This window comes from Quercus robur, chromosome 5 (genome assembly GCF_932294415.1).
Source record: "Quercus robur chromosome 5, dhQueRobu3.1, whole genome shotgun sequence".
NCBI classification, from domain to species: Eukaryota; Viridiplantae; Streptophyta; class Magnoliopsida; order Fagales; family Fagaceae; genus Quercus; species Quercus robur.
In genome coordinates this window covers 77,812,183-77,840,047 of record NC_065538.1, presented here as the reverse complement: position 1 = coordinate 77,840,047, position 27,865 = coordinate 77,812,183, and the positions used below count along the sequence as shown (strand labels likewise).

Sequence of the window (27,865 nt, the reverse complement as noted above, 5' to 3'; positions counted from 1 at the left end):
TTTACTTTTTGTCCAAAAGGATCAGTAGTAATGCCATCATGTTCAACAAGAAAAGGATATAAAGCGTTTATAAAAGGCAAACCAAGAATCACTTTATCAGTCATATTCTTAACAAGAACAGATGGAATCTTGAAACAGACATTAACATGGCATACATGAGCATTATTCAATTCATACTTTATTTGCATCTGAGAACCATTAGCAGAAACTAATCTTTCAGTAGATTTTTCAAAATATTTTGAAGGAATCAGTCCTTCTTGGATACAGTTCATATCCGCTCCCGAATCTATCATAGCAATAACAGTAAAATGATAATCAGGAGAAACAACAATTTTAACTTTTGTAAACCATTTTGGAGGAACTATTTTATTAACAAGAGCAAGTTGAGAAATAGTGACATCATCAGGAATACTTTTACTGGAAAGAAGAGCTTGTTGACAAGATTCATCTCCATCTTTATGCTCAAGTCTTTGTTTAAGGTTATTTTTATCACTTTTAATAGCTTTAGAATCATGTTTTAATTCGCTTATCTCTTGTTTAACAATATTAATTTCATGTTGTAAATCATTAACAGTCAGTTTTTTAGATTTCTTATTATTGAATTTTTTTAAAGTTTTATCCTCTTTATTCTTGGTGAGGACATTGGTTTTAATAACATTGCAGCAAGAACTTTTACCACCAATTTTAATATTAGGAGAATTATCAATATTGAATTTGTTTTTTAAATTACTAGGTTTACAATTTTTATTAAAGCATCCAGATTTTCCATAGTTAACACGTCTCTTCTTAACATAGAAATAATTAGGTTTAACAAAGTTATGTCTGTTCCTTAATTGGTGTTTTAACAATTTTTTATTATTACACCTATTGGTACTAAGTTTTTTAATAGTACTGAAAATATCTTCATAGGTTAAATTATTATAATTAATAGAATCATTTTTAGCTATTAATTCTTGTTTTACCTTATGAGCAAGGATAGGAGGCAGACCATCAATAAACTTTTCTTTCCAATAATACTTATGACAGTCTTTCCGGAGCATTACTCTGGAAATAAAAACATCTTGATACCATTTGTATTCAGACATAGTTGAACAACTTAAATCATTTAAATAATCATGAGAAGAAATATTGGATGGAGTACCAACAAAGTGTTTGAGAATAGTGTAAATCAATGTATTGACACTATTACAAACAATACTTTCATCAAAAATAGGCAAACATTCATCATTCTTATTAACAGTATGTTTAATAGATTCTCTGGATTCTTCAGTGAGATATGAATTCCACCATCCACTAAGAGCACCAGAAAAACCAGTAACAAGCGAGTTAATAATATCATGTTGATCAAGATCATGGTTATTTTGATAAGCAATACTAACCATAGACATGTGAATCATTTTATTAACGATTTCTAGTTCAGACAAACCATCAATATTCCATTCATAAAGTTCATCAGTAGAAACAGAAGACACAGTATCAGAATCTGTATTTTCTTCAGGAACAATTTCTTTTTTGGAAATAATTTGAGTAGTTGGAATACTTGTAGAAGCATCGCCAGTTTTATCTTTTAAATCAGAAAGCATTTTTTCAACAATTTCAAGGGTAGTCAAAGGTTTTTCAGTTTTAGCAAGAACAGATTTTTCATCAATTTTTTCTTCAATACGGTCAAGCTGTTGACTAATAGTATGCAAAGATTGATTAATGAAATTGTTTGGTTCAATAAGGTTAACAATAGGAGTTTGATCATCAGCAATTTTGAAAGGAGAGGCCTTTACTTCCTCTTTTGTCACTTCATCTTTCTTAGTAGTTATCAAAATTGAATCAAGAGGCGGATGGCTAGACCTAACAATGGTTTTATCAATCTTAACAAAATTTGATTTCTTTATCACATATAAATGTTGTTTTGAAACCTCATTATGTGGAACATAATAGTTTTCAAGAAAATCAAAAAACAAAATATGTTTTTTCAATTGATTCATCATTTCCAACCATTTTCCTTTAGCATGGTCTTTATCAGACTGAGCAAAATTATCTTGGAAATATTTTCTCTTGGTTTTGTTTGAAACAAGCATAAACTCATTGTACAAAGCATCCCAATCAATTTCAAAATCATCATTTAAAACAGTCAAAACTCTTAATTGATTTTGGTAAACAGGAGGAGTTTCAATAGGAGATTCAAAATCAGATGGATTAAGAGAAACAGTATCTTCCTCATCTTCATTAGCAGTTTTACTAAATGAAGTGGAAGTTTCAGGTTTAGTTGAATAGTAAACAGAGCTAAATTGGGATTTATCACTTGAAATACCTTTTAGCTTTAAATCAGAGGATGTTTCCAATTTCTTTTTCAAACATAATGTTATTTTTCTGCATTGTTATTTTTCTGCACAGTGTTATTTTTCTGCATAGTGTTATTTTTCTGCACTTTCTCAACAGGTGGCTGTACTTGCATAGTGTTATTTTTCTGCATAATGTTATTTTTCTGTACTTTCTCAACAGGTGGCTGTACTTGCATTGTGTTATTTTTCTGCATAGTGTTTTTTTTCTGCATAATGTTATTTTTCTGCATAATTATTTTTCTGCATAATGTTATTTTTCTGCACTTTCTCAACAGGTGGCCGTACTTGCATTGTGTTATTTTTCTGCACTTGCATTGTATTATTTTTCTGCATAATGTTATTTTTCTGCATAATTATTTTTCTGCATAGTGTTATTTTTCTGCACTTTCTCAACAGGTGGTTGTACTTGCATAGTGTTATTTTTCTGCATAATGTTATTTCTCTGAATTCTGCAGACATGATTTTCTGCATAGTTCTGCATTATTTTTCTGCTGTTAGCAGGGGGTTAAATACCCCTGTTTGAGATAAAGAAAGAAAAATTATTGTTCTGCATGGTTCTACATTATTGTTCTGCTGTGTTTTAAATTATTGAATAACTATAAATTATAAATGGACTTTTACCAAATGAATTATTAGGTATAGAATGTCAATGTATGGTAGAAAAGGTGTTTGCTTTAGGCTACATATACTGATTTACTAAGCAAATAAGCTTTGTTGAATAGCTACAGTTGTGTTAAAAATGACCAATGATCAGGATAGTATCTAGTGTAAGTTTACAACTAAACTTGAGTTGACAAACTTACCTAAGGGTTTGTCAACTTATATACAGCTTTTTGTTGTCTCAATTTTTTGGAAACTTAGTAATATTAAACTTAGAAAATTTCAAATTCCAACGAAGGTTCACATTAAATAAAAGTAGTTATGCTTAGAAATTTAGAATTACAAATTCCTACGACTGGCATTGTAGTTGCCATAGATGCTCAACGTGATCTGCTTGAAGTTGAGAATGAATTCCTCTATCTCTAATGGAATTATGATGTTCAATGATCTGCATAAGGTTACAAGTGGGATTATGTGACACCGGTTCGGGTGCATTATCGTTGATTTGATCATAATCAAAGTCATTTGCTCCAAGGTAAGTATGTCGCTCATCTTCAACGATCATATTATGAAATATTATACATGCCATCATAATGTCCTTAAGCGTTTCAAGGTGGAAAAAACGTGCAGGCCCATGCACAATTGCAAATCGCGCTTGAAGTACTCCAAATGCACGTTCAACATCCTTCTTGACCGCCTCTTGTGCGAAAGCAAAATGTTGTCTTTTACGGTCTTGTGGTGCTAGAATTGTTTTGACAAATGTTGCCCATGATAGATATATACCATCTACAAGATAGTACCCCATCGAATAGTTATTACCATTTATCGAGTAATTAACCGGAGGAGCATGCCCTTCAACAAGCTCAGAAAATACAGAAGACCGCTCTAGGACATTGATGTCATTGTGAGACCCCGGTAACCCAAAAAATGCATGCCATATCCAAAGGTCATACGACGCCACGATTTCCAAAATTATCGTTGGATCACGTGTATGACCAATATATTGACCTTTCCACTTACTTGGACAATTCTTCCATTTCCAATGCATGCAGTCGATGCTCCCTAGCATTCCTGGAAATCCACGATGTTGGCCAACTGCTAACAACCTTGCAATGTCATTGTTGTTTGGTGACCTCAAGTACTCTTCAGAAAAGATTGAAACTACCGCTTTAACAAATTTTTTTAAGCTTTTTATTGCAGTGGTTTCTCCAATCCTTATATACATCCATGAAATCAGCCGACACTCCATAAGCAAGCATTCTGATTGCAGCGGTCATCTTTTGAAGGGAAGACAACCCGAGTATGTTAGCCGCATTTCTTTTTTGAACAAAGTATGGTTCAGTAGCTTCAACTCTTGAATGGATACGTAGAAAAAGAGAACAACTCATTCGAAACCTCCTTCAAAATACATTAGGAGGATACACTGGTGTTTCAGCAAAATAATCATGGAAAAGCCTATCATGACCTTGCAAAGGATTACGCCAGATAAACCTGCAAGGTTGAACCAAATGACAACGTGATGTTGATGCTCCTTCATTCTTTAATTCTTCTATGGCAATAGCTAGAGTAAGTTTCGTCTCATCATCATCAGAAGATGAGTCAAATGGAGGCTCATCATTTGGAAAAATAAAATCAATGTCATAATGGAAATCCATTAAGAGAGAACAAAAACCGAATGGAATAGATAATTTTGTAGAAGTGGGTGGAAATTAGAGAGAAAATGGTCATATTTATCGAGCAAGAATGTGACTTGAGTTTGAATTTCAAAAATTTGACCTTTAGGTTTGAATTTACCATTGGGTTTAAAGTTAAAAAATATGACCTTTAGGTTTGAATTTACCATTGGATTTAAAGTTATAAAAAATATGACCTTTAGGTTTGAATTTACAATTTGGTTTAAAGTTAAAAAAAAAATGACCTTTAGGTTTGAATTTACCATTGGATTTAAAGTTAAAAAAAAAATATGACCTTTAGGTTTGAATTTATCATTGGGTTTAAAGTTAAAAAAAATATGATCTTTAGGTTTGAATTTACCATTGGGTTTAAAGTTAAAAAAAAAAATATTTATATATATATATATATGACATTTAGGTTTGAATTTACCATTGGGTTTAAAGTTAAAAAATATGACCTTTAGGTTTGAATTTATCATTGGGTTTAAAGTTAAAAAAAAAAAATATATATATATATATATATATATATATGATCTTTAGGTTTAAATTTACCATTGGGTTTAAAGTTAAAAAAAAAAAAAAAATGACCTTTAGGTTTGAATTTACCATTGGATTTAAAGTTAAAAAAATATGACATTTATGTTTGAATTTACCATTGGGTTTGAAGTTAGGTTTGAATTTACCATTTGAATTTCAAAATTATGACTGGTGGATATAACAATAAAAATTATGACCGTTGGGTCAAAATAAAAAAAAATGACCATTGATCGGAGACATCGATTTGACAGCATCAATTCGGTCACCGATTCTAGCAATACGGTGGTCGGAGACATCGATTCGACAGCGGTCGTCGGAGACACTACTACAACAATCGGCCCGCCGGTGATGGCGGTACAATGGTCGGAGACACCAATCCGGTGGGCCATTGGACCTCCACCACAAGCGGCTCTATTGGCCGAGCCACCGGTGTTGGTAGTTTACTTAAAATATAAGTTTAAATTAAAAAAGTATAACCATTAGGGAAAATAATTAAAAATTGTTGAATAATGAATCTTTTATTGAAAAGTCTTGTAAAATAGATAAACTGATGTGGGTGTTTTGTAAAAGTAATGGTGTAAAATAGAAAAAGTAGGTTTTTTGTGTAAAATAAACGAAATCTTTTCCACGAGCTGATGTGGTTGCTCTTAGTCGTTGGAACTTCGGATACCTTTCACCGCCTCTTAGATCAGGATAGGACTTAGGGTAGGACTTAGGACAGGATGTAAGTCATGTAAACTTTAGTAATTATATATATATATATATATATTGATAAACTTAGTAATTATATTTATAGGACCTCACTACTCTCCGGGACATACGAAAAAGTAAAACGCGTTAAGAATATTCCGTTGATGGGTGGAGATTGGAGTCGAACTGTGACGGAAGCATTGCCCAAACTGATTTACTTTCTACTGTTGTGAAACCGTGGTCTATAATAGCACTCTTGTCTAAATTCTCTATCTAGAGTTGAAATTCGAATTCCTCCCCTTTGCAAATTATATTCTTAAACTTTGAGAGTATTTAAATTTTATATCCCAAATTTTAGAATTTACAATTTACTCTTTAAAATTCTATTTCGTTTGCATAAATAGTTATTTTATTCATATTTTTCATTAAATGCCACATAAACTTGTTATGCGTGTTTAGTTTGTTCAAAAAAATAATACATCACTTTTGAAAACTAAAAAAATTAAAATGACATGGCATAATAAAAATGACATAACATTATTTTATTGGATAAACTAAATTTGCATGACAAGCTTATATGTCACTTAATGAAAAATATGAATGAAATGACTACTGATACAATCGGTATAGAACTTCAAGAATTAAATTCCAAATTCTTAAACTTCATGGTATAAAATACAAACTCCCTCAAACCTTAGGTGTGTAACTTACCATTTAGCCAAAATTAAAATGCGAAGACTTCTTTTGTGGGTCAAAGAGTATGCTAGTGGCTCGGAAGGAGACCAATGTGGAAGGCATTTGCATTGGTTAACAACTTGCATATGCGAGTCCAAAGACCCAAATTCTCCTTCATGAATGAATGATAATTCTTTTTAATTGGCCTCCTCTATCTAAAATAAGATACATTTCTGTTAGTCCATGAATAAATTTCCATATGTGACATAAACGTATTTAATTCCATATATTAATTATTTGTATAGATAAAATTTGGTTAAAAACTTTATTATAACTAATTTCTACGACTACATTTAATATTTTTTTATTGGATATAAATTTTGACAAATTCACCATTAGATTACATTTTCTTCTTATTTTTTACATGCTTGAAAAAATTTTAAAAGGTCAAATCTTAATAGCTATATTATCAATTAAATATTTAAAATTCAAGTTTTTGTAATTTAAAATTATGCATAAAAAATAAGTTTATAGATCGAATAGTAAATGACATCTAATAGACTCATAATTTGACATGCATGTTAAGAACATATAATCTAATGGGAAAATTTTCAAAACATGTAGTTATTTTACTGCTATTAGTAGGACAATCAAATTTATCCCCAAACTTTGTCCTATCTATATATATGGTGTTTCAATTATTTATAATAAAAAAAATGAATTTATAGGGTTAATTTCATAAAATTTAAATAAAAATAAAAACTTATTTGAAATATGACATTCTTTCTCATGTTTTGTAGCTTTGGAAACCAACAATTGAAAGAAATACCATCTAAAAATAAAAACATTTTTAGTAGCACATGCAATAAAAAAATATTAAAAATAATTCTATGCTTAAATTAGTTGAAACAATTAAATATAGGTGAATTTACTAAAGTAATGTGTGTGTGGAGTCTAAATTGGGTCCAACTCCTCTCCTATTTATTATTCTCCCGTTCTCTCCCATTTTAATATGCATAAAAGCCACGTGGGGAAAAAAATCCAAAGGCCAAAAATAAGCCCCAAAATTCTCTCTCTCTCTCTCTCTCTCTCTCTCTCTCTCTCTCTCTCTCTCTCTCTCTCTCTCTCTCTCTCTCTCTCTCTCTCTCTCTCTCTCTCTCTCTCCAGAGGCACCAAAACAGTAATCTAATCTCAAAACCTTGAACATCTCATTCTTTATATTGTCAACGTATGATTTTTTTTTTTTTTAAAGATAATTTAATGTTTACAATGGAAAGAGAGAATTTGAACTTTATATGTCTCTGTTATAAACACCAAGAGATAGTTATAAGTTGAACTACAAGCCCCTTGGCTTTCAAACATAGGATTTGGTTTTTAAAACATGGGATACTCTTCTTCTTATTTTGAAAAACACACACACGCACATACACAAGCAAAGGAGAGGGAAAGAGGTTTTTGTATATAGTATAACTTACCCCACCCCCGCTTAATAGTTACCATAACTTTTGAGTGGAGTTGTAGTGTACCTTTATGTTAAAACATTGGATACTTGACTAAACGTATGATTTGGTTTTTAAAACATGGAATACTTGACTAAATAAGTAAATATACAAAGCCAAAAACCAGATCAATGCCTATGAAAGATGGATTCAGATCTTCTAGATTTCCTTAAATCTTAACCATTCTTTAATAATTTAATGGTCTAAATTTTACCATATCAGCATTCCACTAACAATAATCTTAATTATTTTGTTTGCAACATTATTTTATTATTTTAAGAATATTGTTAGTGGAATGTTAACATGGTAGAATCTAGACCATTAAATCATTAAACTGTTGTTAGGATCTAAGGAAATTTATTGATAGAGTACCCTAGAAAATCTAAAGGATCTGAATCTGTTAGGTTCTAAAGATTTAGGTTTAAATGTTTAGAATCATGTTTTCATTATGTTGGCAAACCAAGAACAAAACATATCTAATCTAAGTCTTTAGGCAATGCTTAAAAGTGGCTGTTTCAAGGTTCAAGTCCAGCTGATTGCAAAAAAAGGAAGTGTGGTTCTGCCTTACTCGACTGATCGAAAATCATAGGTCTAGTTTTTCTGCAGAATTTTTAAATAGGCCCAAGCTCGCGAAAACGTTTAGGGTTTCATCTAAACTTCTCCACATATAAAAGGGAAACCCTAGCTACGTTTTTCAAACTTTCGAAAGACTTGTGTGTTACTCTTTGTGAGATTTGAGAGGTTTTGTACCTTCTAACTACACAAGAATCTACTAGAGCAAAATCTACAATCAAGCATAAGTAGAACATAGTTGCTACATCAAGATCATTACTAATGGTGATCTGAAACCTTTGAGTGAGATCTCAAAGTCACAAGCAAAGCAACTTGTGTTGGTGTAAAAACTTCAATTCTCTTATAGTAGATTTGTTTTGCCTTGAGAATAGTTAGCTCAAATCATCCCCAGGTTTTTATCTTGAAACAGTTCGTTTCATTGGTTTTCCTAGGTCATCATATCGTGGTGTTATTTACTTTCCACTATTTTGCATGATATGATTAATTATTGTTTAACCTAGATCTGAATAATAAACCTAAGTAATCACTTGATTAATTTATTAGGTTAAACAATCTGGTTTAAGGGGTCTAAATGAACAAACAAAATCGTATGAATGATATTATCTGCAATTATGTTTGGAATATTGGTATCACCCATCAGAATCTAAGACAAATTGAATGTTACTTATGAGTTAACATAATGGTCACTATTTTTTTTCTTCCAAAAATATCCATAACAAATACTCAGCCAGTATCTACAATTTATTATTATGTATCCGGCACATCAAGCAACATTTTTTCAGTCCCCCAAGAGTGAGTCCAAATCTTCTGTCCCACTTTTTTTGCTCCACTCTATACTCCACCAATAAAAACTTGTCACGTGATCACCCTAATTAATAACGGTAGTATTAATAAGTCAATAATGATAGTATTTAATTAATTAGGTGAACACGTGGCAAGTTTTTATTGGTGGAGTATAGAGTGGAGCAAGAAAAGTGGGACAGAAGATTTGGACTCCCCAAGAGTGGGGTTAAAATGAAACAAACAAACCATTGAGACCACAGCAGCCTGTGCTTTTGTCGACTTTAATTACACAGAATAAAAATGATGAGGATGGAAATATTAAGAAAGTGTCATCCCACATCCAAAATTAACCAACCCTATGAGAAATACAATTGACACACAACATCGATATTGTACTAATGTCAGATCTAAATGACAGGGAACTTATATTTACGATTGTTTACAGTTTTCAATCCATAAACAAGGGCTATCTGAGTGCTAGAATAGAAGTTCCGCCACTTACTAATATCTACTGATTTTGGAAAGCACCTTGTCTAGTCAAACTATCAAGGATATATTTCAGTGAATGATGCTTCATTAACAGACCATTCATGATTGGCTTTTATGTTGACCAGACTCAAGCTCCGTCATTGGCTTGTTTAGATTTGCTCTGCTTCGATGCAAAAATGATGGCTGCTGAGGTAATGGTAGCGTAACAGAATAACTGTTAAGCATGAGACCTATTGTTGCCATTGTTGGTCGATTTGCAGGATTTTCTTGAATGCACAATAAGCCAATATGGATGCACCTAATAACTTCATTTCTAGAAAAAGAATTTCTCAGAGAGGGATCCAACAATTCCAAGGGCGTTCCATTCCTCCATTCTTTCCAAGCCTGCAGAAACGCGTTAAAAATGTGAAGTTCAACTTTCTCCCTCACGACCACAGCCAAAATAATTTCCTTAAATAACCCAAAATTAAAATAACTACTTCAGACTTACATAACTCAAGAGGTCCTCAGAAAGTTCTGATTGATAGAAATGGGTATTCTTTTTTCCACTTATAATCTCTAGAATCAAGACTCCAAAGCTAAACACATCGGACTTCACAGAATATCTTCCATGCATAGCATACTCCGGAGACATATAACCACTACAATCAAGAACCATAAAAAATTTTATTAAAAAAGTAAAAAATCTTAAGTAAAATATTAGAAGAAAATTTCAGAAGGTCAATCATAGTATCAAATTTGTAAATTTTGAAGCATCTCATGCTAATTAATGTCCTAAGATAATCTCTCTGACACTCTCAAAGCATTGCTATTTACACAAGTTAGAGCATGGATTGGCTGTGTTAAAGTAATTATATCTATTTTTCATTTCAATAAATCTTGAATGTAATAAGAAATAAATAAATTTGTTAATTTAGATTATTCAATGACAGATATAATGATTAAGAACTTACAATGTTCCAACAATTCTATTTGTATTTGCTTGAGTTTGGTCTTCTACAAATATCCTTGCCATGCCAAAATCTGAAATTTTTGAGTTCATATTGTGATCTAACAAAACATTGCTAGCTTTGACATCACGATGAATAATTCTAAGTCGAGAATCTTCATGAAGATAAAGAATCCCTCGAGCAATTCCTTCTATAATCTTGTAACGCTTTGACCAATTCAATTCTCCTTGCTTCGCTGGCTCTACAATTTTGTCATGATAAAATACTCAAGTTAGGAATGAGATTCAAATGGACAAGGAAATAATTTGATTCAATACGAAAAAAATACATATATTCTCGTTATTTCATTAGAATTTCAGCTCCTTGGCATTGATTCAATTTGTCAGAAGTTCAATACAAGTGAATTTTGAAGGATTTGTAAAGTGATTAGAATCGTGTACTCTGATGCTAATCATGCCATCCTTAGACATAAAACCAAGAAAGAAAAATAGCAAAACCAAGAAAGAAAATTAGCTGGATATAAGTTCATATGGGCCTAACCAAATAATAAGTGATCAAGGCTTTTGTTGGGCACATATTCATAAATGAGCAACTTATCTTCTCCTTCCAAACAAAATCCTAATAGTCTCACTAGATTTCTGTGTTGAAGTTTGGCTACCAATACAACTTCATTCTTAAATTCTACTGCACCCTGCCCAGATCTTACAGATAATCTTTTCACAGCTATTTGTTCTCCATTGGGAAGGGTACCCTGAAAATATATTTGAACCAAGATTAAACAATTTTTTGTGTGCATACAAGTCTTATTGAACTTCAGTATTAACTAAAATTTTACCTTGTAAACGGCACCAAATCCTCCTTCACCTATCTTATTATCATCTGAGAACTTGTTTGTGGCAGCTTCAATTGTATCCAAGCCAAATTGCAAGAACTCTACATCTGGAATTTCGACTTCACCTAGACAACAAACAGTAATATAATGATTATTAAAATGAAATTTAAATTCAAATTGTTTATAGTTATACCACAGAGACCAAAAAAGAAAAAAGAAAAGTGATCAAATAATCTTTTATTCTTCACCATTTTCCTCCGGTAAAGTATTGAACTTCTTGCTTGCTCTCCTACGAAGGAAGCAACAGCCAATGAAGAAAAGAACCACAGAAACAGCAATTGGGATAGCAATGGCGACCAAAATTGTTAGCGATGACATTTTGTTTTCTCCTACATACAACAATATGCATCATTTACTTAGAATGTTAGATAGTTCATCATGAGAAATACTACTTTAATGTTGGAAATGGTAAATCAAAAGGTGCCTCTTGATTATTATTCCTTTAACAGTTTGTGTCCCTTATTTTTCCATAATATTTTTTACTTATTGCCATTCCATAATGTTCGTGTCCTTTGTGTTTTTCACATTTTAGAATTTTCTGTTATGAATTGAAGAGTCATTAGAACATATATTAGTAATAATAAACTAGACAAATAATATGTCAGTGACAAGGCAGCCAATTAGTAATATAGTAATAGTTAAGTAATGAAACTAGAAAAAGACCAATAAAATCATTTATAATGAAAAATAAAGGAAAGTGTGATATAACATTAAGATTTAAAAAAAAAAAAAAACTTTGGTTATGATTTCTACTTTATCTATTAATAATTCTATAAAGCATGAGATGCCCAAGGTCTTTAATTCAAAACCTCAATCTAGCATTTGGGCAGAGATTCCTTCTTGTGATTATATGTGTATGTAAGAGGGAGAACTATACACTCCTGAAATGGTTTGGTGCTCAAAGAATTCTCGACACCTTCCTTTAAAAATATAGAAATAAAAATACTAACCCTTCAATAACAGAAGAGAGACAGGACCATCTCACAAGACGGGGAGGTCCATGGTGTGACTCTCGTGTGGGCCGGGCTCACTCTTTTTGTGAGAGCCCGAAATAAAACTCCGAAATTACCTAAATTTTTTTCTCTCACTTGTCTAAAATTCAAAGATCTGGAAAAATAATGTTCTTAATTACCGTACCTGCAGGAGTAAGAGGAGGAACTATAGGCGAAGCAGATGTGATGTTGTAAAATGGGTACAGTTCATATCTAATATTACAACTTGGGAGCAGAACTCTTCCACCTTGTTTTCCATTACAACACGTAGGAAGAGCTCCTATGGCACTTTGAAAACACCTAGAGCAATCAGAGACAGTCAAGTCCGGCGTGCACTGACCAAGACTGTACAGCGACTTTAAACTCGTGAATTCATCTTCCTCCGTCGCAAACTTCCTTCCCGAATCAGAGTTCGACGCTCTCGTCGCCAAAGAATTCATCGCTTTGGCCAACACATCGTTAAACCGATCATTCTCTGCCCCTGTGATATTCTGCGTACTACTCAAGAATATTTGAGGGACTTCGTTGATGGTAGCGAAGATGGATTTGTTAGAGTAACGTAAAAGGCACTCTTCGTACCATATTATAGCGACTTTGTCTAGAGGGCATCGCCGCAACATGTGTTTGCTTGCAGTGGCGACGCAGTCTTGACAGACGGCCGTGTTGACGTCGCCACGACAAAGGAAGAGACCAGAGACCACGTCGTCAGCTGGGTTGTCTCCAGCTGAGGCGTTGTAGAATCCATTATTGTTGTTGTTTGTGGCGTTTGAGTTAAGAGAAGAGAGGACGAGGTTGAGGTTGGTTTGGTAGGTACTGTTAGCGATGAAGAATGTTGAGTTTGAGCAAAAGTGAGCGCTGTAAGTGGGTGCTGATTCAGTTTTGGTAAGGCTAAGCAAGGTAATTAACCAGAGAGACAAAAGGAGCATGGGAAATTTGAAATAACGCATTTTGGTTACAAGTACACCGATTGCAAGATCACCCAATATTTGTTCAATTTCATGTGTAATTATTTTTGTGTTTTTTGGTAAGTTGGACAATGGAATAAAGTCATAAAGATAAAAGATTTGGTGGATATGATGAGGATACGGGTGATGAGCATTGAGTAGTGCGGGTGGGGTCTCTGGACGCAGGTGAACAAAAGCAACTTCGCAGTTCCTTGTTGACCATAAGTTTGGCTGTTGACTTTGACTTATTTTGTGGAGCATTGACCAGAAGTCAAAATTTTCGAAAGAATCTATTTTGCTCAGTTTTTGCATAGATTCTAATTTTAGATTCCGTTTATTCATTTGAAGTTCCAAAATTGTTTAATTGACATATTCTTCGTTGCGGCTTCAAGGCATATATCTTTTCATGTTTATTCAATCTCAAACCTTCGTCAAGCTTCCACCTTGAGTTTGGGAGGGTGTTAAAGATATAGGGTGTTAAAGATATATGAGTCTCTTATATATACTCATGTTATGTTTTATTGTAATACAGACTTTGTACTACACTCTTACATAATAAAGATGTAGTCCTAAAAGATTTCCTTTGTAGATATAGGCCATTAAGGCTAAACCACGTAACCCTATATTCTTGTGTTCCCATTTTATATTTCCTCTTCCGCATTTACTCTAACATATACAATATGTCATACAAATCAATGCTAATATATTTAATAAAAGTCACTTTAATTGGAGAAGATGTAAAGGAAATCCTATTTATTACCAACCAAATACTAGTGCTTTATTTTTCTTTAATATTTTTTTTATTCTGATATAAGACAATAATAAAGTTCTTCTTAATTGTAACCGTGGATTATTATGAATTTGGATAGAGGGGAATGGAAAGTTCTTATTTATGGAAAGTTCCTATTTCAGAGCCTAGGAGAAAGGAGTAGTTCTAGTATTATAATGAAGGCAATAAAATTCTACACATGGGTTTTTTAGGCGAAAAAGGCACAAAAAAATAGGTATACCTTTTACGGGAGAAATTATTAGGTCTCAGGATAATTGCTGACATGGTCTTCTATGACCTCCTAACTAATAAAATGCTGCTATATATGCATATATAACATCACTTGGTAATTTTTTTTTTTTTTTATTCTTTATACTGATTAAGAAATTTACTCATACATTTACATAAATAACAATTAAAAGAACTATGTCAACAATCATCCCAGTAGAATTAATAATTTTTCCTTTAAACAGAAAGGTTCACAAAATTAAAAGTTGGCGTGTATAGTCGCGCAGTGAGCAAGCAAATAATTTTGCCACTCAAACGGTGTTCTTTTCAACTTCTCAAAAAAAAAAAAAATACTGGAGTTATTCATAACACCCCACTAATAAATGATAATTGAAAATAGGTACAGGCTCCTATACCTCAAAATACTCGTCTTCTTGTGACAAATATCTCAGAGACCAGATGTATAAATAGAATTCCTCTAAAAAAAAATAATAATAACGCAAGGATTATAAAACTTTCATTATAAGGTGTGTCTCAGAAATCTCAGTCACCATCACTTTTTTTTCAAAAAAATGTTTATTCTAATATGATGTGATAGCAGGTCGATTTTAGAAGAGACCAGTTAAAATACCTCATCCTCCACAATGATGAGAATGGAATATTGAAAAAAGTGTCATTCACCCCCATCCAAAATTAACCAGCCCTATGACAAATACAATTGACACCCAACTTTGATATCGTACTGATATCAGTTCTAATTGACAGCGAACTTATATTTACGATTGTTTACGGGTTTCAGTCCATAAATAAGAGCTATCTGAGAACTGGAATAGAAGTTCCACCACTTACTAATATATACTGATTTTGGAAAGCATCTTGTCTAGTCAAACTATCGAGGATATATTTCAGTGAATGATGCTTCATTAACAGACCATCCATTTGATTGGGTTGTATGTTGATCAGACTCAAGCTCCGTTATTGGCTTATTTAGCTTTGCTCTGCTTCGATGCAAAAATGCCGGTTGCTGAGGTAATGGTAGCGTAACAGAATAACTATTAAGCATGAGACCTATTGTTGCCATTGTAGGTCGATTTGCAGGATTTTCTTGAACGCACAAGAAGCCCATATGGATGCACCTAATAACTTCATTTCTAGAATAAGAATTTCTCAAAGAGGGATCCAACAGTTCCAAGGGTGTTCCATTCCTCCATTGTTTCCAAGCCTGCAGAAGCTCGTTATAAATGTGAAGTTCATCAAGTTCATCTTTCTTCCTCAACCAAAGAAAAATAATTTCATTGTAAAAGTGACAAATTTAAAATATCTGATTCATACTTACATAACTCAATAGGTCTTCAGCAAGTTCTGATTGATAGAAATGGGTATTCTTTTTGCCACTTATAATCTCTAGAACTAAGACTCCAAAGCTAAACACATCAGACTTCACAGAATATCGTCCATGCATAGCATACTCCGGAGACATATAACCACTACAATTAAGAACCATAAAGAAAAAGCCTTATGTAAAATAAAAGAATGAATTTTTAGAAGGTCAATCATAGTATCATATCTGTAAATTTTGGAACATCTCAAGCTAATCAATCTCCTAAGATAATCCCTCTCACAGCATTGCTATTTACACAAGGCAGAGCATGAACTGATGGTGTTAAAGTATATCTATATTTCGTTTCTGTAACTCTCACATGTTATAAGAAATAAATAAATTTGTGATTAAGAACTTACAATGTTCCAACAATTCTATTTGTATTCGCTTGAGTTTGATCTACTACAAATATCCTTGCCATGCCAAAATCTGAAATTTTTGGGTTCATATCATCATCTAACAAAACATTGCTAGCTTTGACATCACGATGAATAATTCTAAGTCGAGAATCTTCATGAAGATAAAGAATCCCTCGGGCGATTCCTTCTATAATCTTGTAACGTTTTGACCAATCCAATTCTCCTTGCTTTGATGGCTCTATAATTTTGTCATAATTAAATACTCAAGTTAGGAATGAGATTCAAATGGACAAGGAAATATTCTGATTCAATTCGTAAACAAAATTTTATTATCATCTTAGAATTTCAGCTCCTTGGCACTGATTCAATTTGTGAGAAGTTCAAGACAAGTGAATTTTGAAGGATGTGTAAGTGATCAGTATCATGTACTCTGATACTAAACAGTAACCATACATACCTTAGAGACATTAAACAAAGAAAGAAAAAAATAATTGGATTTAAGTTCAGATGGGCCTAACCAAATAGAAAGTAATCAAGGCTTTTGTTGGGAACATATTCATAGACGAGTATCTTCTCTTCTCTCCCCAAGCAAAATCCTAAGAGTCTCACAAGATTTCTGTGTTGAAGCTTGGCTACCAATACAACCTCATTCTTAAATTCTACTGCACCCTGTCCAGATCTTACAGATAATCTTTTCACAGCTATATGTTGTCCATTGGGAAGGGTACCCTGAAAATATATTTGAACCAAGATTAAGAGCCCGTTTGGTTCCACTTTTGCATCCACTTTTAGCCCAAAACGGGCGTTTTCAAAAAAGCCCAGACTGTTTCAGCGTTTGGTAAAGTTAAAAACGCAACTTTTTTATAAAAGTTGCGTTTTCAACTTTTACAAATACTGAAGGGAAAACGCGCTTGGTTTATGGATCATCAGCTGTCCATAAATCAAAACGCGCATAGCGCGTTTTGATTATTACCGTTGCAGCACGTTGGAAGACTGAAATACCCACACTCACGTTCGCCCTCATCTCTGATCTCTGCTCTCCCTTCGCATTTTTGACGCCTCCCATCTCTGATTCTGCCTTGCTCTGCCTTCGTAAGTCTCTCTACTCTCTGTCTTTTTTCTTTTTCTCTTCCTTTTCTTTTCCGCTTCGTCTTCCTCTTCTTCTTCTTTCTTTCTTTCTTTCTGGTTCTTCCTCTCCGCAAGTCTTTCTGGTTCTTCCTCTCCGTAAGTCTTTCTCCGTAAGTCTTTCTTTGGGTTGATTTGTCATGGGTATGGGTTGTTTTGATTTGGACCGAACCGGGGTTGATTCTCATGGGTCTGATTTGGGTTTTTTTGGTTTTGATTTCTCTGTTCTTTGTTTGATTTCTCATGGATCTGGGTTTGATTTCTCTGTTCTTTGGTTGATTTCTCACTTTTGGTGTGTGGGTTTTGATTTCTCAGGTACCAACCTCTACGGATCTGCTACGAAAAAACAGGTACCAACACTGATCTGTTTTTTTTTTTTTTTTTTAGGCTTTGTTGATTCATCGAATTGAAATGTATTTAGGCTTTGTTGGTGTCTCTGTATTTAGGCTTTGTTGGTTTTCTCGAGAACCAAACGGGAGAGGTAACGTTGGAATGTTGGAATGTTTAGGCTTTTTTCTCTGTATTTAGGCTTTTTTGTTCTCGTTGTTGTTGGGTCCATTGTATTTATAAATGATTTGTGTTCTGTTCTGTTCTGTGCATATTTGTGTTCTGTTCTGTTCTGTTCTGTTCTGATCTGTTCTGTGCATATTTGAGAAGAATTTGTGTGTTTACTATTTCTCGTTATGATTTTTGATTGCCTGCCTTATGGGAAGGTTAGGAATCGTCAATTTATGCTAAGATTAATGGTCAAGAAATTAATCTTATTTTTTTGATGAACTTCCAATTGAGTCTCACTGTTTGCTCTCGAACCTCGTTAACTAGGTGGCAATTTAAATGCCACATTCGGTGCCTTGATTCAAGGTCGTAGGGCCCTTTATACATAGGGGAGGATGTCTTTTGCTGATCTTGTCCTATCCATGTGTTAATTAACAATGGCATTGGCATGTGATGTGTGAGCCAGGTGGTAAGGAAAGAGAAATAATAGGTCCCAACACGTGCATGTTGTATCCACATTCGATTGTAAATAAACTTCTTTAAATACAAATCCTCTTCAATTAAAGTTTGTATTTTTGTGCTGGAACTGGTTTTATTTTTTCATAAAAGTTTTGTTTGTGTATGAGTATGATGACATTGTCCGTGGGTTGTTATTACGTCATATATTCTACACATCATTTGCATTGAGCAGCAACTAAGACTAATAGAGAGAGTTTGTTGTAGTGTTGAGGTCAAATTCTCTATTTGATACATCACAATTCACACTTGGTATGTTGATGCATACATCATTTGACTCAGTTAACTTTACATTGCATACATTTGTAACAAACTCCAAAATACACCATATAATTTAGCAATATTTTATCATCTTTTTACATTTTTATTTTGTGCTTCATGTTGATGGAAATTATTTACAATTTAAATAGATGATTTATATAATAAGTATGAAATAAATTCACATCCACAAAAAAAAAAAAAAAAAAAAAAAAAAAAAAAAGTTTGAAATATCCCTTATATATACATTGTCCTTTTTGGTCATTTATCCCTCAAAAAGCCACTTTTAACAGTTTTTACCAAACACTCAGCTTTTACATTATGCACTTTTTAACAGCTTTTACCAAACACTCAGCTTTTTGAAACTCCACTTTTTTCATTATGCACTTTTACAAAACTCCACTTTTTCATTATGCACTTTTTCAAAAAGCTGAACCAAACTCACCCTAAACAATCTTTTGTGTGCAAAAAACTCTCATTGACCTTCAGTATTAACTTAATTTTTACCATGTAAACGGCACCAAATCCTCCTTCACCTATCTTATTATCCTCTGAGAACTTGTTTGTGGCAGCTTCAATGATATCTAAGTCAAACTGCAAGGACTCTACATTTGTAATTTCGACTCCACCTAGACAACAAAGCAGTAAATATAATGATTTTTTTATAATAAAAATTCCAATTGCGAATTGTTTATACCACAAAGACCAAAAAGCAAAGTGATGAAATAATAATCTTTTATTCCTCACCATTTTCCTCTGGTAAAGTATTATACTTCTTCCTTGCTCTCCGACAAAAGAAGCAACAGCCAATGAAAAGAAGAACCACAGAAACAGCAATTGGGATAACAATGGCAACAATTGTTAGAGATGACAATTTTTTTTCCCCTGCATTCAACGATATGCATCATTTACTTTAGAAAGTAAGACAGTTCATCGTGATTCTTTAATATTAAAAATAACATTATATATAATTAGTGATAATAAACTAGAAAAATGATATGTCAGTGACAGCCCAACCAATTAGTAATAGTTAAAGAATGAAGCAGGAAAAAGACCAATAAAAATTCTGTCCCAATTATAGATACTTAAAAATTGTGCGCCTAATATTTTCTATTTTCCTTTTCTTCAAGTACTGATTTTGTCAAAGCAAAAGAGATATACAGCAATATTTACAGCGTACCTGGAGGAAGTGTAGGAGATGATGCAGTGGAATTAAAAAATGGGTAAATTTCATATCTAACATTAGAGCTCGGAAGCAGAACCTTTCCACCTTGTTTTCCATTGCAGCATGTGGGAAGAGAAGCGATGGCACTATCCAAACATGTCAAGCATTCACTCACAGACAACTCCGGTGTGCACTGCACCAGGCTATACAGTGTCAACGAGCTCGTAAACTTGTCCACCGCCGTGGCAAACTTCTTATTCGATTGTGAATTCGCAGCTTGCTGAGCCAACGATTTCATGGTGCTAGCCAACAACCCATTAAACCGGTCCAACTCAACGACGCTCTGGTTGGTAGTGAAAAAGTTCACATAAGGTACTAAGTTGTTGAGGAAAGTCTCGTTTGAGTAACGCAAAGTGCACTCATCGTACCAAATTAGGACAACTTTGTCTAAGGGACAACGCTTTTGTATGTCTTTTGTTGCAAGAGAGATGCAGTCTTGGCAAGCAGTTGGGGTGAGATCAGCACGGCAGAGGAAAAGGCCTGTGACTATGTTGGGTTGGTTTTGACCCACTTGGGTTTTGAAGAAACCATCTTGGTTTGTGGAGTTGGAGGATAGAGCGGAGAGGAGGAGGTCGAGATTGGCTTGGTAGGTGCTGTTGGGTGTGAAAAAGCTTGAATTGGAGCAGGAGTGAGAGGCGTATGTAGGTGCTGACTCAGTGGTATGGTAAAGCAAACTTAATAAGAGAAAGAGAGACACAAGCTTAATCGATATGGGGATTTCAAAGTCGACCATTTTTGCGCACATCGCTTAGCTTAGCTTCACTGGTCCTTTAGATATAAACGAGAGAGACGGTTCCAACTAATGTTTTAGGATAAAAGAGAGAGAGAGAAAATAAGGTAGCGGTTTACCAAAAATAAAAGAGAGAGAGAAGATAAGGTAGCAAGATTTTTTTTTTCTTTTTAAACAAATGAAAAAGATAAGTACATGTCACGTCTCTTAAATCACTAAGATTTCATATAAGATGTCCTAAGAGAGATTATTTAAAAAGTATTTTTAAAAAAAATTTATGGTAAACAAAAATATGATTAATTTTTTAATATTAAATTTTTATGTTTTTCATAAATTTTGTATCAAATTTATTTTAAATTATCATCAAATTTATGTTAAAAAAAAAAAAAAAAACTATTGTGAGAAGGAGGAGGATTAACTGCATGGTCCAATTGCGCCGGATCACGAGGCACAACTGTTTTGACTATTCTGTCAGAACGTGCAGAGAAAAAAATATAAAAACAAAAGAAAGAAAGAGAAAGATAACGACTATAACCTTTGGGGGTATTAAAAAGCCACTAGTTGATTAGCTTGATTGGACTATTACGTGTTCTAGAATTTGGAGATATTTAACATTTTTTTGCATATTTGATCTCTGGTATTTATTTCATTTCACTATATTTATTTGATGTTATTTTATTTGCCAAAAGAATGGGACTGCAGATTACAAGAGCCTCGTTGGTTTTTAACTGATTCAAAATGAAATAGTTTTGGAAACTATTGACTTTAATTGCAACATTCTTAAATAATTGAAGCCCATCCCATCTATTCATCTTCAGAGAAAAACTATAATATACACCAAACATACAGAGGATTTGGATAGATGTTCGAACTGAACTACTGAGCACTCTAAACATATTGAATTTTTATTCCATAAGCAAATGTCATATGCAACCATAACTCAACTTTTTAAGACTTCATCACTTGGTAAACAGAGACTTAAGTTTGAAATATAACTATCGAGGGTCTAATTCAGTAATGGATGCTTCATTAACAGACCACGGCATTGACTTGTTCGTAGATTGATCTGATGATTCCAGGCCCTTTATTGGGATGTTTGTGTCTGTTTTGGCAAAAAATGCTGGCTGTTGAGGTGCTTGCAGTGAAACTGAGCCGCTTGTAAGTGTGAGAACTATCGTCGCCATGGTGGGTCTGTCAGCTGGATCTTCTTGAACACATAATAAACCAATATGGATGCATCTCATGACTTCATCTCTAGAAAAGGAATCTCCCAAAGCTGGATCCAACAATTCCAAAGGCCTACCATCCCTCCAATGTATCCAAACCTGCATCAATTCATCATGTTGTGTTCAGAATGCCACACTTCTCTTCTAAGCAACTAGGAGAAGGTGATATAGACATTTAAAAGGGAAAATATTTACAACATCAATTTCACACTTACATAACTCAAGAGGTCCTCAGCAACTTCTGATTCATAGAAATTACTGTTCTTCTTGCCAGTGATAATCTCTAGAACCAAGACACCAAAGCTATACACATCCGACTTCACAGAAAATTCTCCGTGCATTGCATACTCTGGAGACATATAACCACTGCAAGGCATCACCAAGAACATAACAAAAGTTAATAAGAAGTCAATATCCTTATTCTCACGAGTCTAATCATTTAAGTTGAGTTCATAGCTGACTCCTGACTGATTTCAGAAATGAGGTAATGCAAAAAATTTCAGAACTTACTATGTCCCCACAATTCTACTTGTGTTTCCTTGAGTTTGATCAACTCCAAATATCCTTGCCATGCCAAAATCTGAAATTTTTGGGTTCATATCTGCATCCAACAATACATTGCTAGCTTTGAGATCGCGGTGTATAATTCGAAGTCGAGAATCTTCATGTAGATATTGGATTCCTCGAGCAATCCCACCTATTATCTTGTAACGCCTTGACCAATCTAGTAGTCCCTGTTTTTTTGGGTCTACAAGTTCATCAAAAATTACTTCATGTTAGGAATAAAAGCTTAATCAAATGATTCTTAATTTCTACTTTGTTATCATAATTCAAATGGACAAACCATATAGAATATAGTCAAGACTCTTGTTGGGCACAAATTCATAAACAAGTATCTTTTCTTCTCCTTGCAAGCAAAAACCCAATAGCCTTGCTAAATTTCTGTGTTGAAGCTGGGCTACCACTACAACCTCATTCTTAAATTGTTCTGCACCTTGTCCTGAGCTTTTTGATAACCTCTTCACAGCTATTTCTTGTCCATTAGGAAGTGTTCCCTGAGAAAATACTTTAACCAATCCTTAGAATAGTTTACTTTGTATAATTTGAAAATTTCAACATCAAAATGTTGTGAACTTTAAATTACTCATATTTTTATGTGTTTAATTTTTTATGCTTAACTAGTACTGCCCTGTAAAATAGCATGGTAATAAAAATAAAATAAGTGAAGTATTCTAATTGCATACCTTGTAAACCTGACCAAATCCTCCTTCACCAAGCTTGTTATCCTCTGAGAATTTGTTTGTGGCACTTTCAATTGTAACAAAATCAAATTGCAAGGACTCTACAGTTGTAATATCATTGGCATCTACAAATGCAAAGAATATACGTGAGATATTACACTCCAAAGAGCATTGTATTTGGACACGAGGACATAAAAGACTGCATATATCCAATTTACTTATTCTGTTATTCATTACCATTTTCTCCGTCTACAGCTTTGTACTTCTTTCCTCTCCTTATTAGGAAACAGCAGCCCACAATGAATAGAACCACAGAAGCAGAAATTGGAGCAACGATGGCAACTAGTTTTGATGTTGACAGTTTGCTTTTATCTGCATAAACAACATCGTATGATTACACTTGGTACAGCTCAAATTCATTGTTGATTACCATATGTTTCAGACATGCTCAACAATACAATGGTCAGAGATGATAAGCACTTACTTGAAAATGATTAAGTTGCACTGTATAATTGATGGTCATAGTGATCAGTTTTTTTTTGTTTTTTTAATTCTACATTCTCCAGTTAAATGTACATAAGAAATAAATTGTCACAATAATGATTGAGTGACTAGATTCACCATTTCTTATCAGCTTAAATTTCTAAAACATGTGGTAGTTTATCACAATCTAAGAGCAGGTAGGAGTATATATTCCTATTCCCTCCCTCCTCTTCAAGTACCATGTGGGCACACACATTTTGTTTTGTTTTGGTTTTTTTTTTTTTTAAGGTAAATCAAGTTGTGCACTACGGAACAGAGGAAATGGTCCAAAAGACCATCAACCACTAAGAATCACAAAAACACATAAAAAGAATGTAACCGTAGGTTAAAATAAAAACAACTAATACTCATGAACTAAACATTTTAGTATTCAACCTTGTAATTTTTATTTTTTAATTTAGAGTAAATAGAAGTTTGTCCAAATACAGAGGATTTGAATTCATGAAACATTATGTAATTCAATTTATCATATCAAGTCAACTTTCACTTCATTTTTTCCTCGTTTGTCTGTTGTTGAATTTTGGTACAACTGATCTGCTATATAGAATACACATATTGGCGGGGTCCAGAACCTATAATAGTATAATGGACTCTATAATCTAATGTCGAAATACAGAAACACTTGCTTATTTTAAAGATATAATTTGTTGTTTATGTTATCAGTACCAAATAAGATAAAGCTCTTCCTAAAAGCAAGCTGTGAAATGTTGACATAAGTCAACGCCACCAAATAGCATTAACTAATACTAATCAAGAATGAAGAAGAGTTCAAATGGGAATAATGGGTGAACCACTTTACCTTTTGGTCCACTCACGGAACTTGGACTTGGAGGTGGTGAAGATTGAACCTCAGGTGAAGGTGTTGGTGCAGTGGCTACCATACGGTAAAAAGGGTACAATTCGTACCTAACGCTGCAACTGGGAAAAACAACTCTACCCCCTTGTTTTCCACTACAACACCAGGGAAGAAGCTTTATAGCATCCAAAAGACATCTACTACAATTGGCGCTGGACAGGTCCGGTGTACACTGTACAAGGTTGTACAGTGTTTGAAAAGCAGATATGTTCACTTGACTGGTCCCAAACTTTTTAGCACCTGTTGGAACACCCGAGGATGTTTTATTTGCTAACTCAATCATCGAAGAGTTCAGTAATTGATTAAACTTGGCCTGATCAGTAACATTCTGAGTGTTTAACAAACCGAACATTGGTTTTTCATCCACTTGTGAAAAGAAAGACCGATTCGAGTAACGCAAAATGCACTCATCGTACCATGTGATTGCAACCTTTTCTCTTGAACACTTGCTGGTTATTTCTTTCACTGCTGCGACCAAGCAGTCTCGGCAGACTTGAGAGGTTACATCACCGCGACAATTGAAGAGACCGTAAACAGGGTTGGAGGTGTTTTGGCCAATCGTGGCGTTGTAGAATTCGAGGTTTTGAGTGGTGTTGGAGGAGATTGAAGAGAGGAGAGACTTGATATTGGTTTGGTAGAGGCTATTGGAGCTGAAAGTGGAGTTTTCACATACGGTGTTGAGATTAACTGGATCAGCAGCATGAGAGGTTAGGCTGAGGAAGCTGAGTATGGAAAGGAACAAGATGGGAAGAGAGAAGGGATTGAAGGAAGTCATTTTGTTGAATTAATTTCTTCCTCTCGGTATTTATGCAGAGATTTTTTTTATTGTATCAGTACATGTTTTGATGAGTATGAATGGGATTAGGTACGAGCAATGAAGATGTATAGTTTGCCTTTAGGATGAGGGCGTCTCTTAACGAACGGAATAAGTCTTGTGGCACGTAGAGCGGCACAACAGATGCACAACTTGCAAGTCAACACGTCAACCAATTCTGGCAAAAAACCTTTAATGCTGTGTCCTTGTTACCGATGGGGTCAGATGACTCTGGGGTTGAAAACAGCAGTGTGACCAAAACAGACGTCGACGATCATGTGTACATTTGGATTCCACTGAAGCTGGTATGCATGAAGCTGTGTTTTCGTTCTTTTTTTTCTTTTTCTTTTTTCTTTTCCATACGTTTTGGAGTAATGCGGTTACTGTTTATATACTGTTTATTGAACAGTAATCGCAAAGGTTGACTTTTCTACCGTGAATAGTGCATTCATGTACTGTTTATAATCCACAAATTATACTTTTCAGCAACTTTTTCATTAAAAATAGGTTCCACGGAACTATTCACATATTTAAAAATTATTTTACTACAGTGTTTTCAGTTTTCAGTTTTCAGTTTCAGGAAAATAAGTTCTATCCAAACAGACCATATGAAAAGAGTAACTGTAGATAACAAATGGACCATTGGTCCCAAGATATCGAGCATTTATTATTTTAGTAAAATTTTGATATTATCTTTATGAAATAAATAAATAAATAAAAATGTAGACTCAGTCATGTTTGTTTGTTTTTTTGTTTTTTTTTTTTAATAAAAAATTTGTAAAAATATCCATTAACTTTTTTCGGTTAATTTTTCCAATAATATTTTTAGGATTTGAGCTCTTAGAGCATCCATAGCCGGAAATTTCATCCTATCCTATTTTACCATCTCAAAAAATTACTTTATCAATTATACAATACCATTTTACAATACATCCAACATCCCAATTTCTATTTTTACCTATGATATATTAAAATAATATAAATTACAAAATAAAATAATATATACAAATATCTCTCTCTTCTCTCTTCTCTCTTCATCTCTATTCTCCCTCACTCTCTTTTTCTCTCTTTCTCATCCACCCACCACCAACCTAAACCCAGAACAACCACCCAACAATACACGCCTTGCTGAAACTTGAAAAAAAGCCTTCATTTTTTTTTCTCCCCCATGCCAATTCAGCCATACTCACAAAGAAAGAAAGAGCAGAGATAAAATTCAGCCACCATCCATATCAAACCCATACCCAATTCAGCCATACCCACTGGCCAGCAACCCAGCCACCAGCCACACGCCGGACCCACAAACAACGCCAGAAAATTTTTGCCACCATCGTAATAAAATCTCATCAATAAACCCTAAACAAAAAACTAGCAATAAAATCTCAGCAATAAACCCCAAACAAAAAAAACCAGCAACCATAAAAATTCAAAGATAAAAAAGCTAGCAATAAAATCTCAGCAATCCCTCCCTCTGAACGATACAGACCAAAGTATGATCCTCACTCCACGACAGACCGATCAAGCGACCGCCGGGGTTCTTCCAAACGACGTCGGAGAGAGAAATGTTTATTGGTGATTTGTTTGAGTTACCACGCATTTGCATGTTAATTTGATTAATTAATAAACTTGGCTAATTAATCAATTAATTTATCACAAGTGGTTAATTCATTTTTGGCCTATCAAGTGGTATCAAAGCAGGCACACTCTGATTAGGTTTTAATCTTTGTTGTGTTGATCCATTAACCCCTGTTGTCATGGATAAAGGACAGTCTTTAATCATACCTCCTTTATTTGATGGCACTAACTATACATACTGGAAAGTATGCATGAGAGTTTTTTTTTTGCAGTCTCTAGATGAGAAGGTGTGGCAAGCTGTTGAGATAGGCTGGACCAAGCCAAAGGAAGTGCTAGCCGATTGGGATGAAGCCAAGATCAAGACAACAAACTTCAACAGTCTGGCATTGAATGCTTTGTTCAGTGCAGTCACTAATGAGGAATTCAAGAAGATATCCTCCACTGAAACTGCAAAGGAGGCATGGACCATCCTCTAGACAACCTATGAAGGAACTAAGGCTGTCAAGGATTTGAAACTTCAGAGGCTTATTACAAGCTTCGAAGAGATTAAGATGGAGGAGGATAAGTCGTTCGATGAGTTCTATGCCAAACTCAAGGACATAATGAACTCAACTTTCAATCTTGGGGAAACCATCCTTGAACCCAAGATTGTGAGAAAGGTTCTCAGATCTCTGCCTGAGAGATTCCATGCCAAGATTACAGCGATCGAGGAATCAAAGGACATTGACAAGATTCCTTTGACAGAGTTGGTTGGTAATTTGTAAACTTACGAGCTAGGGTTAACAAGGATTGGTAAGTCAAGCAAGAGCAAGAGCATGGCCTTGAAGGCCAAAAGCAGTGACACGGATGAGTCTTCAGACAATGAAGATTCTAAGATGAAGTCCTACATCA

At 34.0% G+C, this 27,865-nt stretch overlaps 3 protein-coding genes and 1 long non-coding RNA gene across 4 annotated transcripts; 1 reads left to right on the top strand and 3 right to left on the bottom strand.

Annotated features, from left to right (window-relative positions):
- Positions 1–9,737: 9,737 nt before the first annotated feature.
- On the bottom strand, positions 9,738–13,725 carry LOC126727227 (cysteine-rich receptor-like protein kinase 25). Its single transcript, XM_050432802.1, has 7 exons — positions 12,835–13,725; positions 11,886–12,026; positions 11,641–11,762; positions 11,346–11,556; positions 10,809–11,046; positions 10,346–10,496; positions 9,738–10,239 (listed from the first exon to the last, which is right to left on the bottom strand). The coding sequence occupies exons 1-7, from the start codon at positions 13,634–13,636 to the stop codon at positions 9,955–9,957; spliced, it is 1,950 nt and encodes a 649-aa protein (XP_050288759.1). The 5' UTR covers positions 13,637–13,725; the 3' UTR covers positions 9,738–9,954.
- Positions 13,726–15,125: 1,400 nt separating this feature from the next.
- Positions 15,126–20,822, bottom strand: LOC126727222 (cysteine-rich receptor-like protein kinase 10). The gene is made up of 7 exons (XM_050432792.1): positions 19,945–20,822; positions 19,512–19,649; positions 19,272–19,393; positions 16,889–17,099; positions 16,371–16,608; positions 15,967–16,117; positions 15,126–15,852 (listed from the first exon to the last, which is right to left on the bottom strand). Exons 1-7 carry the CDS (start codon positions 20,732–20,734, stop codon positions 15,520–15,522), a joined length of 1,983 nt encoding a protein of 660 aa, XP_050288749.1. The 5' UTR covers positions 20,735–20,822; the 3' UTR covers positions 15,126–15,519.
- On the top strand, positions 17,282–18,233 carry LOC126727235 (uncharacterized). The gene is made up of 2 exons (XR_007656186.1): positions 17,282–17,462; positions 17,811–18,233. It is a non-coding gene; the product is annotated as an uncharacterized LOC126727235 (long non-coding RNA).
- Positions 20,823–21,599: 777 nt separating the features above from the next.
- LOC126727216 (cysteine-rich receptor-like protein kinase 10) lies at positions 21,600–25,469 on the bottom strand. The gene is made up of 7 exons (XM_050432782.1): positions 24,529–25,469; positions 23,424–23,558; positions 23,190–23,311; positions 22,790–23,000; positions 22,456–22,693; positions 22,161–22,311; positions 21,600–22,044 (listed from the first exon to the last, which is right to left on the bottom strand). The coding sequence occupies exons 1-7, from the start codon at positions 25,358–25,360 to the stop codon at positions 21,715–21,717; spliced, it is 2,019 nt and encodes a 672-aa protein (XP_050288739.1). The 5' UTR covers positions 25,361–25,469; the 3' UTR covers positions 21,600–21,714.
- Positions 25,470–27,865: the final 2,396 nt, after the last annotated feature.

Coding starts and splice junctions, on each gene's coding strand:
- LOC126727227 (XM_050432802.1), bottom strand. CDS start 13,636: ATGCGTTATTTCAAATTTCCCATGCTCCTTTTGTCTCTCTGGTTAATT. Junction 11,047..11,345: donor CCTTGATCACTTATTATTTG/GTTAGGCCCATA, acceptor ACAAAATTGTAG/AGCCAGCGAAGCAAGGAGAA. Junction 10,240..10,345: donor CTGAGGACCTCTTGAGTTAT/GTAAGTCTGAAG, acceptor GCGTTTCTGCAG/GCTTGGAAAGAATGGAGGAA.
- LOC126727222 (XM_050432792.1), bottom strand. CDS start 20,734: ATGTGCGCAAAAATGGTCGACTTTGAAATCCCCATATCGATTAAGCTT. Junction 19,394..19,511: donor TACTTTACCAGAGGAAAATG/GTGAGGAATAAA, acceptor TTTGTTGTCTAG/GTGGAGTCGAAATTACAAAT. Junction 16,609..16,888: donor CCTTGATTACTTTCTATTTG/GTTAGGCCCATC, acceptor ACAAAATTATAG/AGCCATCAAAGCAAGGAGAA.
- LOC126727216 (XM_050432782.1), bottom strand. CDS start 25,360: ATGACTTCCTTCAATCCCTTCTCTCTTCCCATCTTGTTCCTTTCCATA. Junction 23,312..23,423: donor AGCTGTAGACGGAGAAAATG/GTAATGAATAAC, acceptor TTGCATTTGTAG/ATGCCAATGATATTACAACT. Junction 22,312..22,455: donor AGTAGAATTGTGGGGACATA/GTAAGTTCTGAA, acceptor GATGCCTTGCAG/TGGTTATATGTCTCCAGAGT.